General features: G+C 46.1%; 1 protein-coding gene across 2 annotated transcripts in view; it reads right to left on the minus strand.

Annotated features, from left to right (window-relative positions):
• Positions 1–8,020: 8,020 nt before the first annotated feature.
• Positions 8,021–12,867, minus strand: part of LOC112946328 (transmembrane protein 136-like) — an 8,616-nt gene continuing 3,769 nt past the window's right edge. Inside the window, exons 2-3 of one of the 2 annotated variants that reach the window (XM_026038130.1) lie at positions 10,207–10,406; positions 8,021–9,789 (exon numbers count right to left, since the gene is read on the minus strand). In XM_026038130.1, the coding sequence (XP_025893915.1) occupies positions 9,251–9,789; positions 10,207–10,405 (738 nt within the window). In that variant the 5' untranslated portion in view covers position 10,406 and the 3' untranslated portion in view covers positions 8,021–9,250. Of the gene's footprint in view, positions 9,790–10,206; positions 10,641–12,867 lie in introns of those variants that run through there. The other variant, XM_026038129.1, reaches the window with a different exon arrangement.

Genomic DNA, 12,867 nt, shown 5'->3' on the forward strand with positions numbered 1-12,867 from the left:
CGCGCCTGCGGCCTGCCCCTTGCTCGCTGCCCGCAGGAGTGTCGGGGCCTTCCGCGCGTCGCTTCGCTCCGGGCGGCCTCGCGGGTGTCCCCCGGCCCCTCTGCACAGGCCGCCCCCCGAGGGGCCGCGTTTCCCCCGCCCGCGGGCGGCGGAGCGGCCGCGGCCTCGMGCACAGCCCGGTTCTCCCGTCCCTGCCCCGCCGGGGCGGGCGGAACGGACTAACCCTGCCCAGCGTTCAGCATTGCCCAGCCAAGCGCAGATTTTGTTGCGTTTTACAGAAATGCACAGCAAATTAAAGCACCAGTCTGAAAAGGCGAGCAGCAGGCTGCATMTTGCTTCCTAAACAGAGAGTGTTTTCTCATTGGAAATGCATYATAAATAGATTTCCCTCTCTCCAATCCATCTCTGCTCGACAGAACACATCCTTGCTGCTGCCTCGCTAGGAGCCCAGCACATTTGCCCCGTACAACAGGGCTCTGGAGGAAGCGTCTGCCATGGCCCTGCCTRTATTTGAACACCCCACATCAGTCTTTCCTACCAAAAACTAGCAGACCAATTAGKTCTCCTTTTAGCTAGCCCTTGGCCATCTTGTACATGATCCTTCTCTCCTGTGATCAGATCTTACCTTGATAAGCTTCTTCCAGCTCAGGCCACCAGATTTGGAAATGCTGGAAAACAGGCCTCTGGAAAGGTGGGCCCAGCTCCGACACAGTTAGGATGACAGGACGTACCTTGCTTTAGGTCACAGCCAGGAGCGTGTCACTCCACAATGCAGAGCTTTTCCCTCCTGGGAACCGAGCGAATGCGAATCAGGAAGTCAGGAGACTGACAGTCTGATGAGTTTGTTTCGAGCAAGTACAATGGGAGCAGGGGAAGTGCGAGATGAAATCATTTTCTGGATGATACTTCACATAGACATAAAGCACGCACACTTCCTCTTTTGGTTTCCTTTTGGGGAGGGCTTGAAAGAGAAGAAGAGGGGGTTGCCAGACACGCAACCGCGCCGCAGTGTGCAACAGTGGCTGGTTTTAAGGGGGTGAATAAATAACCTCCTAGCATCTTCCTTCAGTACATGCCCTTTTTAGTAACTGATTTCCAAATCCAGTGCCTTGAAAGAGGAAGGTTCCTGAGAGGCTTCCTGTTTCATACCATGCCCAGCATTTGCATATTAGGTAGGCCTTCGTGCTTTTCTATTGTATCAATTATATTTTATTGTACCTGACAAAATAATGACAACAATTAGCCAGAAGAGAACTTGAATGGTCCTCCCCACGTACATATATAAGATATATGAAATGCAAGACCAAGAAATTAATGCTGCTGTAATTTGCCATCAAAGTCAGTGGAGCCACACTGTTCACCACTTGCCCAAGAATTTGCTCAGTATTGGTAAAAGAAACATCACAAGAAACTACATTAGTGGGATAGGAGCAACATAAAACCCATATACTATATTGCTCAGTAGATTAATTCTTGGTCGTAATGGGCCGCATTCCCATTTCACTGTTTAATACTACGATTAAAAAGAAAAAGCACTAATAAAAGCAATTGAGAAGTGGACTGTGGTACAATAACAATAAATCTCTGCAAATGCTGGTTTTAATCATGAGCTGATTGAATATTTGTGTTAATAGGTATGCGTATTTATAAAACCACTGTAGCCTGGGCAGTTTCACAAGGTGAAATCCTCTGTGTGTGTGTGTGTATGGGGGAGAAGGTTTAATAAGCAATTACACTGTGCGATATCAATCAAAATAGCTATTTTTTTCACTTTGGTAGCTATCAAGCCCTAAACCTTGATCTATGGTTAGTACTATCAAACATACATATATGTTTGGAGCGAAAAACACACACTGAACTACTCAGTCTACATCTCCAGAGCAAGGCAGCACTGTTCCACAGCACATGAAGAATGCTCAGTGCTGTGAACAGTTACCCCTTTCTTTGCTTTAAAGAATATGATAGCACAGAAAAGGAGAGAGCATTAGAGGTACTTTCTACGAGTCTTCTGAAAAAGCATGCTTACAGAAAAGGTTTTCCTGAGTTTATTTTGGAAAGATCCAAGTTTTCCAGCCTCCCACCAGCAGCTCACCCAAGGACCTGTTGCCATCTGCCGGAACATCCTTGTATAACAATTCATCTTCATCTTGTACTAAGCGCGTTTTAACGAGGTCCTGCCCTATCCTCTCACACTCCATGTTTGAAAGAATCGTTTCAAACCAGGGTCAGATTTGTCAGAACTTTGGGACACTAGTCGGTTCAGTCTCATTTGCCCCACTGCTGGCTCAGAGCAATCAGGTGGATGAAGTAAGCGAACGCTCATCATGCCCTGATGGCAGCTGCCTGTCACGCTGCCTTGCCTCAGAACTAGGATACTTAAAACTTCAGCCTAAGTGTAAACTAACAGCGAATGTAACCAAACATACAATTTTTTTGGATTAAAAATTCACATGAGAACATTTTCAATAGGTTACTCAGCCAACAGAACTTACCTGTGAGTGCAATGAATCCTCCATAGAACTTGTCAAGACCAGACAGCTTCATCAAATTGTGTGCTGTAGCCGAGATATGATTTAGCTGAGTGTCTCTTTGACCTCCATGATATAAATTAAATGGATTAAGACTTTTCTAACCTTATTTCTACTCCTAGTTATGTGATTTGTGATTTGGGAAGTTATAGTCTTGGAATTATATTCTCCAGTGTTTTGCCCCTTACAGGTGATCCRTTATCTGGTGACAGAATGTACCAGTGTCTCATTCTGTTCTTTAGATGTACCATAAATCACTATGCAAACTACCTATTGTATGGGGGGGGGGGGGAGGAAAAAACCTCCCACACAGCTACTTTTGGAAGGCAACAGCCACCATGAGCCTTGCACAACTGAAGAAGAAATGCAGGAAAGGTGATTCCCAGGGGTAACTAATAGCTGATTTCTGAAATGCATATAGAGATTTGCGTCTCTGAAAGACAGACAGGACATTGGCCGGCATCAGCCTGGTTTCCAGTGAAAGAAATCCCATGATGTCACCATGCCTGAATGTATGCACCTATTTGCAAGTTCAAAGCCTCCAGCAGGATGTACACGTTATACCTACCATGTTGTGAGCATTTGTCTGCACATCTCCAGATCAGCTGAGCTGAGCATACACTGCAGATCTAATGCATCCTTGGTGCCCACAACTTTTGCCGCTACTGAGTTGAGAATAGTGCAGATGGGCAGAGAAATTAGAAGAGCTTGGGCAGGACTGCTGTCATGGGAAGCCAAATAAATCCAGTAAGATGCTTAGACCATCTCCCCATCCTGGCTGCCAGCCAGGCACTCCAGAAAGCAAAGAGCTGGGATGCTCTGAAGTTGAGCAGCTAGAAAATGAAGTGAATCCATTTGTTTCAACCAGCAGCTTCCCAGCTGTTTTTACTTTGTAATGCAGGAATTCATCATAGTTGAACCACACGCTGTCAAGCCAAAAGTCTGCTTCCCCCTCTCCGATATCACAGCACCAAGTCTTACTAACCCATACATTTCTCATGTTTAATGACATGGGCGGCAGACCCTCACTGAAAGAGGGGGCTCTTGCTACCATTTGGCTTTGTGGGATAAAGCAGCAGCTGCTGACATCCTTCCACAAGCTTTCTCAGCCTCTGAAGTACAGTTGCCCACATTCATTTCTCATACAGATTTTGCCCCTTGTGTCAGGACATGGGTGAATCTGGCTTAGCTCTCAAGCTTAGCACAACTTAAACTTGCCTGCTTTATTGATTTTTGCAATGGCTTGCAAGTCAATCACATCAAACTCACCTGAACTCTAAAGGCCAATGCTTTTCTTGGCACTCCTGGGAACCGCTGTGGAGTGAGATTCTTTGAGCCAGCTCATAATGCATGTGGTATTTTGCTACTTGTTGAGATTCTACCTTTGAGATTTTATTACTGTCTTCAAAAATTCTCTGGACCAAACCCAGCTGCATCTGCCTCCTCTGCCATCCACAGAAGAGGGAGATTTTCTGGCCAGATGTTGGTCTGACACTAACCAGTTTTGCTGCAATCTGGAAGAGATCTGCTTCRGAAACCAATACAATGATGGCCAGTAAAAAAGGCCACTAAAGGCCATTTTGATGCAATTCTAACCTGAAAAGCCATGACTTTGTGCTGAAGTTCACATTACTGTGCAACTTCAAAGCTTTTTAGCATTTTATACTTTAAAACAGGCACATGACTTGCTATCTGCAGAGACAAACAGATTACATGGCATCCAGGTCATTGGAAATGCTGGAAGCACAGCTGGTCTATGCTTTTACATTATTTGTATAGGAATGCAATACTTAGCTGACTGTCACACCAATAAAAACACAAGGAGAGACACAGAGAGCCTAATCTAAAACATGGTTCTGCTATGACAGCTTCTTACAGTTTCTAAACCTGGATAAGCCACATCACTGTAAGCATTTTAAAGCACTAAGCTTTCTTTCCATATGACCATACTTAAAGGCAGCAACATTTGTAAGGGCAGACAAAGCTGCCGTACATTGTCATGGAGACTTCTTCCTGCTTTCTGCTAGAATCACTGTCCCTCTTACTGGAAAAAAAAATCAAAGTGTTTTTTGTTACTATAAAATCCAAAGAGATGGAAAATAACATTTTTTTCTGATCACATTTCAAGATTGTCAGTTATGCTGAACAGATCCAAACCTTTTGACATGATGGACAATTTGCATAACATTATACAAGCTTTGCGGAAAACCTGTACTTTGTGACATATAAAAAACTATAAAAACTGTCACATTCTSATTATCCACATAAAATTAATGACCTGTAAACTACTCTTATTTTACAAAAGCTTTTGCATGCACCTTGTACATCTTCCCAGTTGCTTCTTTAAGTCATTTATCAGATGCAACATTCTACCAGGACTTTGAGAAAAGCAGGACCAAACTGACAAAAACTAAACACCTGCTTTTATACTGATTTACTAGAGCAAATGCTTAACATGACTAAAAGCACTGGTACAGTCAGATAACCAAAAGAGAATTACTTCTTGCCCAGAAATTGCTCATGCAACACAAGGCTAATGCTGACCAATTCGCTCCCCATCTCTGAAGTTTGATTTCTTTGGAAATAGCAGCAGACTTGCTATTTTACTTCTAGCCAAGTTACACAAAGTCTGCAAGTATCAGAAACATGCCAYGACTTCCATGAAGCTTAAAATATTCTCTCATCTTTTATAACCAAGAAACAGACCTGCTGACAGCAGTGGTATTAGTCTAGACTGCAAAGACTTAAATTGCTATGCTTTTTCATCAGTCCTTGGGCCACTGTAGCAAGGGAATAAAGCCCTGAATATCATAAAATAGCTGTCTCTTCAAAAACAGATAAGGAGTTCAGTTAGAAAAAGAGGGCAGAAATGAAAAGGAAAGGTTAATTTTATAGAGCTCCACTATAGCAATAAGTAGAAAGGCAGGCAGCAGGAAAGGAATGGATTTTAAAGAAATAATGGGAAGATGTAAAATGTGATATATTGGGATACTTGTTGGGGTGGATTTCACTTTTCACAGGAAGCACATTTGCTCATCAACTTAAGGATGGATTCTGCAGTGTTGTTCTTAAATACCCTGACATATCCTGAAGGTTTGCAGCTCTCAAGCAAACATTCCAAATGACACTTCACTTTTTTCTCTGCTTCTGGACCATCTTGGAGGTTAAATAACATCCTGGGAATAAAGCTAATGCAGACCGCAAGATGGGGACTTCACTGGGCACATAAAACAAGCTGGCATCTCCAGAGGGTTCAATGCTACACAGCTGCTCTGTAGTGCTCAAGAAGCCTAAGGTAGATTTAAGGGTTACATCCAAACAACCAAATTGGCTTAACTATTTATAGATACAGACTTTTGGCAGGCTAACCATCTGGCAAAACGCTGCGACCACGAGCAAGGCAGCTTAGCTCTTTACCAACAGGGCACAKAGCACTACCAATCTTTCCAGAGGAAGACTTGGCTACATATATTTTCAGAACTGCTGATTTCAACTTGGGCTTCTCTTTGCTTCTGGTTTTGTGCAGTGTTTGGTCCAGAGAAATTCTTGTCAGTGCCTGGATCTCTTATTTTGTCCGCTGAAAAGAAGCATTGCTCTGGAAGAAATGCTTTGCTTTTTCTATTTTAGGAGTACCCTTTCAAAGAAATGCTTTTAGAAGGATTGCCAGAACTTTCTAAATCACTTCTTTCTGAGGTGTCCTGTGTGTATTGGTAGCTATCACAGTGCTAAGCCTGTCAACAGTTATATGATATACAAGAACAGCATCAAAAGAAGGAAATYCAATTTCTCATTATCATTGAAGAAATTTTATTTTATAAAACATAATACAAAGCATCTAACACCATTCACTGGTGGAACATTAGTTGCTATTACACAGTAATTCAAACACAAGTTAGTATTTCACACTAGCTCTGCAGTTTACTTCCACAACTTGCTCTAGTCATCATGGACTAGCCCGAGGACAGGGTCCCCACATTCTCTGCTCCACTCACCTTGAAAGTTTTGTGCGTTACCCCCCGGTTTCTGTACTTGATCCCACTTCGCAGGCTACAAAGCCTTTCTCTGAGACATTGTTGCTTCCTTCACCTCACAAAGCCCTTCTTTTCTGCCCCTTTGCTTTGTTTAGCATCTGAAGCCTCAGCATTGATCACAGAGCTCTACTTCTCCCAACCAAGTTCCCCCAGTTTGAAGAAAGGAACCACTCCACTGTTAAGTGTAATATCTTCTGAAACACCCTTAAAAACGATGTGTATTTCACACACACCTGCAGTCATCTTAACTGTCGTAAGTTACTGCACCTGCACAGAAGGGCAGTAACTACACACACAGCTGCACATTAACCACAGCAGAGGTCAGAGTCCAAATTTTCCAAGAGGTCCTGCAGTGCTTAGGTGGGAAAACCCATCAGAGCCCCTATCTTCAAATTGCAAGTCCACCTGAACATGAGGCAGCAGGAGGGACCCTTAGATACACATCTACCTTACTCTTTTGACTCCTGCCTGTTAAGTACCACCACAARGCCTCTTGGACTCATGCTCTTATCAGGCAAACCAAGCGCTGGCAAGTGCCACATTCAGGTTAGAAAATAATGACCACAGCTTAGAGCGAGAAGTCCTCTGCTCAAAGCAATGGCATTTTACTTTCACAGAGCACAGCCTGASAGGGACAACCAGGCATGCATCAAAGATGGCTTAACGATAACAAATGAAAACACCCCACGAGGTAGGCAAATGCAATACCCACAAAGGTGGGTAAGCTGAGGTGGAAAGGTTCCTTGAAACAGCCCACAGCAGAGCTGGGGAAGAACCAACAAGTCCCAGCTAGCCCTTCTCGTCTCCCCTCAAGGCTCAACAGATATCACTGCACCGTGCAAAATGAGTCAAGTTCCCTTTTAAGGATCAGCTCATCTGTTTTTCAGCTCTGTGAGTCTGCAGCCCTTTGGGCTCTTCAGGTCTTTGGTTGCAACAGGCCAGGCTCACAGCAGAACTGCAGTCTGAGCTGCACTGGAACCCGCGTGCTGAGGCTCAGAGTTATCATCAAATAACAGCAGCAAAGAAACAATGCTTAAGAACATACAGTGAAATAAACAGTATCTGCAAATTGGGGAGACAGTTTTTTCCCTGCTAAGGTGACTAAATAAGTAATATTGAGCTGTTCCCCAGTTAGCTTCACTTTTCTGCACTTCTTTACTCACCAGGCTGAAAAAAAAAAAAAAATCAAAGGAAAGCAAAGTCAAGATGAGGCCTGTGGCTTCAACAGGACAGAGTAAGGACCTTGAGGGACATTAGCCCTTCCACCTTAACAACATGTTTTGAAGATGCACACTTGCGTTTCACTTACAGTTATCACTATTCCCAGCAAACACTAGTACAAACCCTGGATTCAGATGTACTGATGTGAATCTGTAATGAGGCTTCCAAGACAACAGTAGTACGTGGTCTTTACTACAAATCAGATTGTGGTCTTTGTTCCCCTTGCATTGCCAAAACCAGCAAGTACAGATTGTTTGCAGATCGCTGCAGTAAAACACTCCACTCTCCACTAGCAGCTCGCAGACAGTATTTCTCTGAATCTCTAGACATGCCCTTTGGTCACAAGCTTGCTCCACACTATGTCTGCATTTGGGCTGATAAACACAGCAGAGAGAAAACGAGCATTGTGCAGGCAAATAGTGCTAGGCCCTATGAGCCAGAGAATCATTTACTCGCAAATCCTGATGGGGCTTCTCAGAGCACTGGTCCCTCAAGGAGCTCAGGGTAGTATGTCGAAGGTATGGAAAAGGTTTTAACAGTCATTAATGAAGCAATTAGAAAAAGTCACAGAAGCACTTGATGTCAGCAGATGTGTCTGTCTTTGGGTGTATTCATAAAGCACCTAGTCCTGCAAGGTGCCAACGTTGATTAGAGCTGCTGAGCACGACCAAAAAAGAAAATCCTAACTTATTAATAAGTTATTAAAAGCAATTATAAAGGCTAGCAAATAAAGGCCTACCTAAAATACTGTCCTTTCTTAAATCACATTCTAACTCAACCACCAAAATTATTTCTCCCAAAAGAAAGGTAGGGATAACAAACAAAGTGCAGATGACCACCATGACTTTGCATTAAAACAGCACCTCTCAAGTAAAGGTCTGAAAGTGCATAGCACAGATGTATCAGGTCCATCACCCCAAATTCACATATGGGGAAATTAGGCACAGAGTTGGAGTGACTTGACCAAGGTCACAGAACAAATTGGTGGAAGAGACAGCAATCCCAACTGCTACATCTGCCCACATCACATGAAACACTAAAACATGTTTCTTCCTAAGAGTATAAACACAGCCACTCCAGACTGCACCCAACACTGAACATCAAGACTTAGTGTTATTTCCTCCTCTCCTTCAAAACTGTACTAGTGCTGAAGGAGTTAACTACTAACGCTGCTATTTACACCTGCACTGTTGACCTAGTTCTGTTTAGTCTGTAAAATTAGCCCTTCTTTCACTAATATCACTTAGTTTATATTTATGTACACTCAGAGCCTGTCTCTGCCAGGCCAAGCACTGCAGATACTATGAATCCATGGCAAAGCTCCATAGATTTCAATGGAGTTAGGCCGTAGAAAAAATTGGCTCCCAGAACCGCTAATGTGCGTTGGCTCCTTTCCCTACAGKGGCATTTCAAGCATGATCCCCCTCTTGCCAGATTATGAACTCGAGGAAGGTTGTGCTCAGCATCCACTCAGTGATTTTTCAAATGTCCATTGGTCTTCAAGTAGAACTCTTCACTCCTACGACTCCTCCAAGCGTGGTACTTGTTCATGCTCTTCCTCCTAGCGAAGCGACAGATGCTGACCATGAAAACCCAGGAGACAGCATACATGATCACGCCACCCAACTTAATGTACCACCTGGGTTTGGGAGAGGCCAGTTCACAGTACATCAGCCAGGCCCCCACTCCAATCCGCACCCCTGTGAAGAGAACCACGAAGAAGAAATCCACGAGGTCGCCTGTGAGGCTGTGGTAACAGCCCATCTCCCTCAGGAACCAGCGGGCCTGCAAGAGCGGGTTAGTGATCTCACTGCCAAAGATGACGGCGTTGACCTCAGCGGCCGACTCGCCGAGCGCCAGTGATGCTGTGATGCCCAAGATGCTCACCAGATGGTGGGCCAGCATCAGGGCACCCTCCGTCTGGAAGTACACACACCAACAGAGGTCGAAGAGGAAGTAGCCCAAGCTTAGGCACAGCCCATGCACCTGAAGAGTTGTGTTTGGCGATCCTGGAACAGAAAGAAACAAGCCTTAGCTTTAAAGCACACAGGCAACAGTCAGGCAGGGTCTGAAACAGAAAAAGGGTACTTGCTTCCAGCACTGCCAGGCTGAAATTATCCTGTACTGACAATAGCTCAGCTGCAGAAGTCAGAGAAGTCATAATACTGTATCTGTCAGCCTAACGGCTCCACACACATAGTGCCCACAAAACGTGATGACACCCTTGGCTGGATTGCAGGTGGGGAGGGTCATTATGCTAGCCAAACACAAAACCAGTTTCTTCATTGCTCTAYTGCTTTCCATCACAAAGAATCCCACAGACCATTGCAATAAACATTTTTCGATGGGGTGGGCTACCAACATGATAGGAATATTCTACTTGGTGCCATCAGTGGGGACTTGGGCCCTTGACTTTTATTACATACCTGCATGAGTTAAAGGCCAGGGACCATCAATAAAGCCAATGTAAGCAGAGAGGCAGGTAGCGAGGATGCCGTGGGTCAAGGTGACCAGCCTGCAGCTCCATTCGTAATTCCGGTGCTTGTAGCGATGGCAGAACCAAGCGTAGAGACACAGCCAAGCAAGCAGGCTGCAGGCTACACGCAGAGGCAGAGGAAACGGCATCCTGATCCAGGAATCAAAGGAAGAAAAGGATCAGAAAGTCTAGGCATTTGGCATTGTTTGTGCAACCCAGTAGAACATTTCACCAGTAACGATCCCAGTACAGTGCTCATCACTATTTCCTGCGTTCCTTGCTCCTGACGATGTTATTCAAAGACATCCACTATTGTAACACAGGAACAGGTGAAAAACTACTTCCAGAAGTCCCAATGTCTCTTCCAGACTCTTAGATACTAAAACAATCCAAATGAAGACTTTACAATACAAATTTTAACTCCCATGCAGCACTTGGGATTCAAATCACTTTTCAAAGGAAGGCCAACATGAACAGTTTCTCATGGGGACTCTGTCACAAGACATGACTGTTTTGGGTCACATAATGACTCAGTGGAAAAGCTTATGGTAGCTTCTTTGAATCCCCATTTTGTAACCTATGACAGAATAAATGGTGCTGGGAAAAATGCAATTCCTCTCACGAAAAGCCTTGAGAATTAGGCCAGACTCAATAGCAGCCACCAACATGCAAACCCCACCTATGTCACCTATACTACAAGGAGACAGATTGAAAGCAAAGATCTTTTAAGGCAATAATTTTTTTTTGAACAGAAAACAAACCAGAACTTGAGAAAGCACCTCTGAGGACTTCTCCAACCAGTCTATGATGCAGAGACCGGGCAGGATTTGCTAGTGCTCATCTGTACTGCCTACAGGACAAACTGATGAGCTTCACAGCTACCAACAAGGCTTTGATCCACAGCTCCTCCTGTCCCTTGATTATTCTTCCCTGTCCACACAGCCCGCATTGCAATGGTCTGTTGTGCCACCCACCTGACCTGCTCCTCCTGCTATGCTGTTTGCTGGCCTCCTCCTCTGCCCTCAAAACTGCCACTGTTGTCTTGCTAGGCTCACTGGTAACACACCTTCCCCAGTGCTGCAACAGCACTTGCAAAAGAGTGACAAGGCAAAAGACGCATGACCACCTCCTCCTGATGTTGAATTAAATTCTAGCACCAAKCCACTTCCAGGGCACCCTGGAAAAACCATTGCTGAAAACCCCCCTTGTTTTCCTAAGGAAAACTTTCAGCGGTAGCAACAATTAGCTCACTCTCCTTCCTGCAGACTTCACCCACACCTCCAAAGCACTTTGGTGAAAAAGAAGTTAGGAATTATGCCCATAAAGAACTTGCCATGTCCCACACAAAGTGCGCTGACTGCACCTGCCCTCTCCACTCTGAACAGAAGAAATGCTTTCCACTGGAGGAGCATTTCTTGCATATATTCTCCTTCCTTGCGCAACATAGAACCTCTCAGACACACTGGACATGCTGTGAGAATCAAGTCACAGCACATAAACATCTGTGGAGCGCACTGCTTTGCCTGATATCTCCACAAATATATAACCATGTTATACCTACCACTCACCAGTATCTACAGGATCTCTCTATAAGATGGGTCCCTAAGCACTCAGGGGACTGGTGCTTTGGGGGCAGCTGTGTCACACTGCAGGGTGCAGAGGACACCACTGACCACCCCTGGACTCCTGCCTGGGCTGGGGAGCATGGAAAGGCCACGCACCACGAGGAGGAGTCAGGCTCTAATTCCCACCCTTCCCGTTCATCCTGTTCCCTGCAGCACAAGTCATGGCAGAGGAGGCTGGAAAAACAAAATCATTAYGCTTTAATGGGCCCCGGGAACAGAAGGAGATGAAATACAGATGTGATTAACTGCTCCAACATGGTGTTCCTGTTGGCACAGGCAGCACTCAGGGTGCTGCCTCATGCAGAAGAGCAGTGGGTAAGGCAGCAGGAGTTCGGATGAGACACGAGGGACTAGAGATGCTGGACAGAAGGCCTCCTGACCGCTACAGGACCAGGAAAATCCTCTCTGCACTGCAAGGCGCTTTCCCCACCTATTGGCACAGGCGATTTCTCCCCGTCCCTTGGAACACATCATCGCACAACGCAGCCCGCCGCTTGCTATTAATACACACGTATACATTGCATCCCAGCGCCGCACTGCCCCGGGCGATACCCTCCCCACAGCAGCCGCTGCTGCACTAGCACCCGCGCAGGCCCAGGAACGGCCGCTCGCCTGCACGGGCCCGAGCCAGCCGGGCCAGCAGAGCTTGGAAAAAGGATGCGCGGCCGCAGGGACGGGCTGCGGCTTCCCCCTGCGCGCAAGGAGAAAAAGGGGGGGGGCAAGAGGCTAAACGGCCCCCAGATCACGCGCAAGCGCCGGGACGAGCCCCCCGTGCGCCCTCCCGCCGCGAACCCCCCCACCCGCGCACCCACCTGCGGGCGGAGCGGCGCGGAGCGGAGCGGAGCGGGGCCCTGCGAGCGCTGCCGCCGCCGGCCTGGGGGCACCTACCGGCCCGGAGGAGGCAAGGCAACGGCGGCAACGGCGGCAACGGCGGCAACGGCGGCAACGGCGGCAACGGCGGCAACGGCGGCAACGGCGGCAACGGC

The sequence above is a fragment of the Nothoprocta perdicaria genome, unplaced genomic scaffold, assembly GCF_003342845.1.
Source record: "Nothoprocta perdicaria isolate Ctin4 unplaced genomic scaffold, notPer1 scaffold_201, whole genome shotgun sequence".
Classification (NCBI taxonomy): Eukaryota; Metazoa; Chordata; class Aves; order Tinamiformes; family Tinamidae; genus Nothoprocta; species Nothoprocta perdicaria.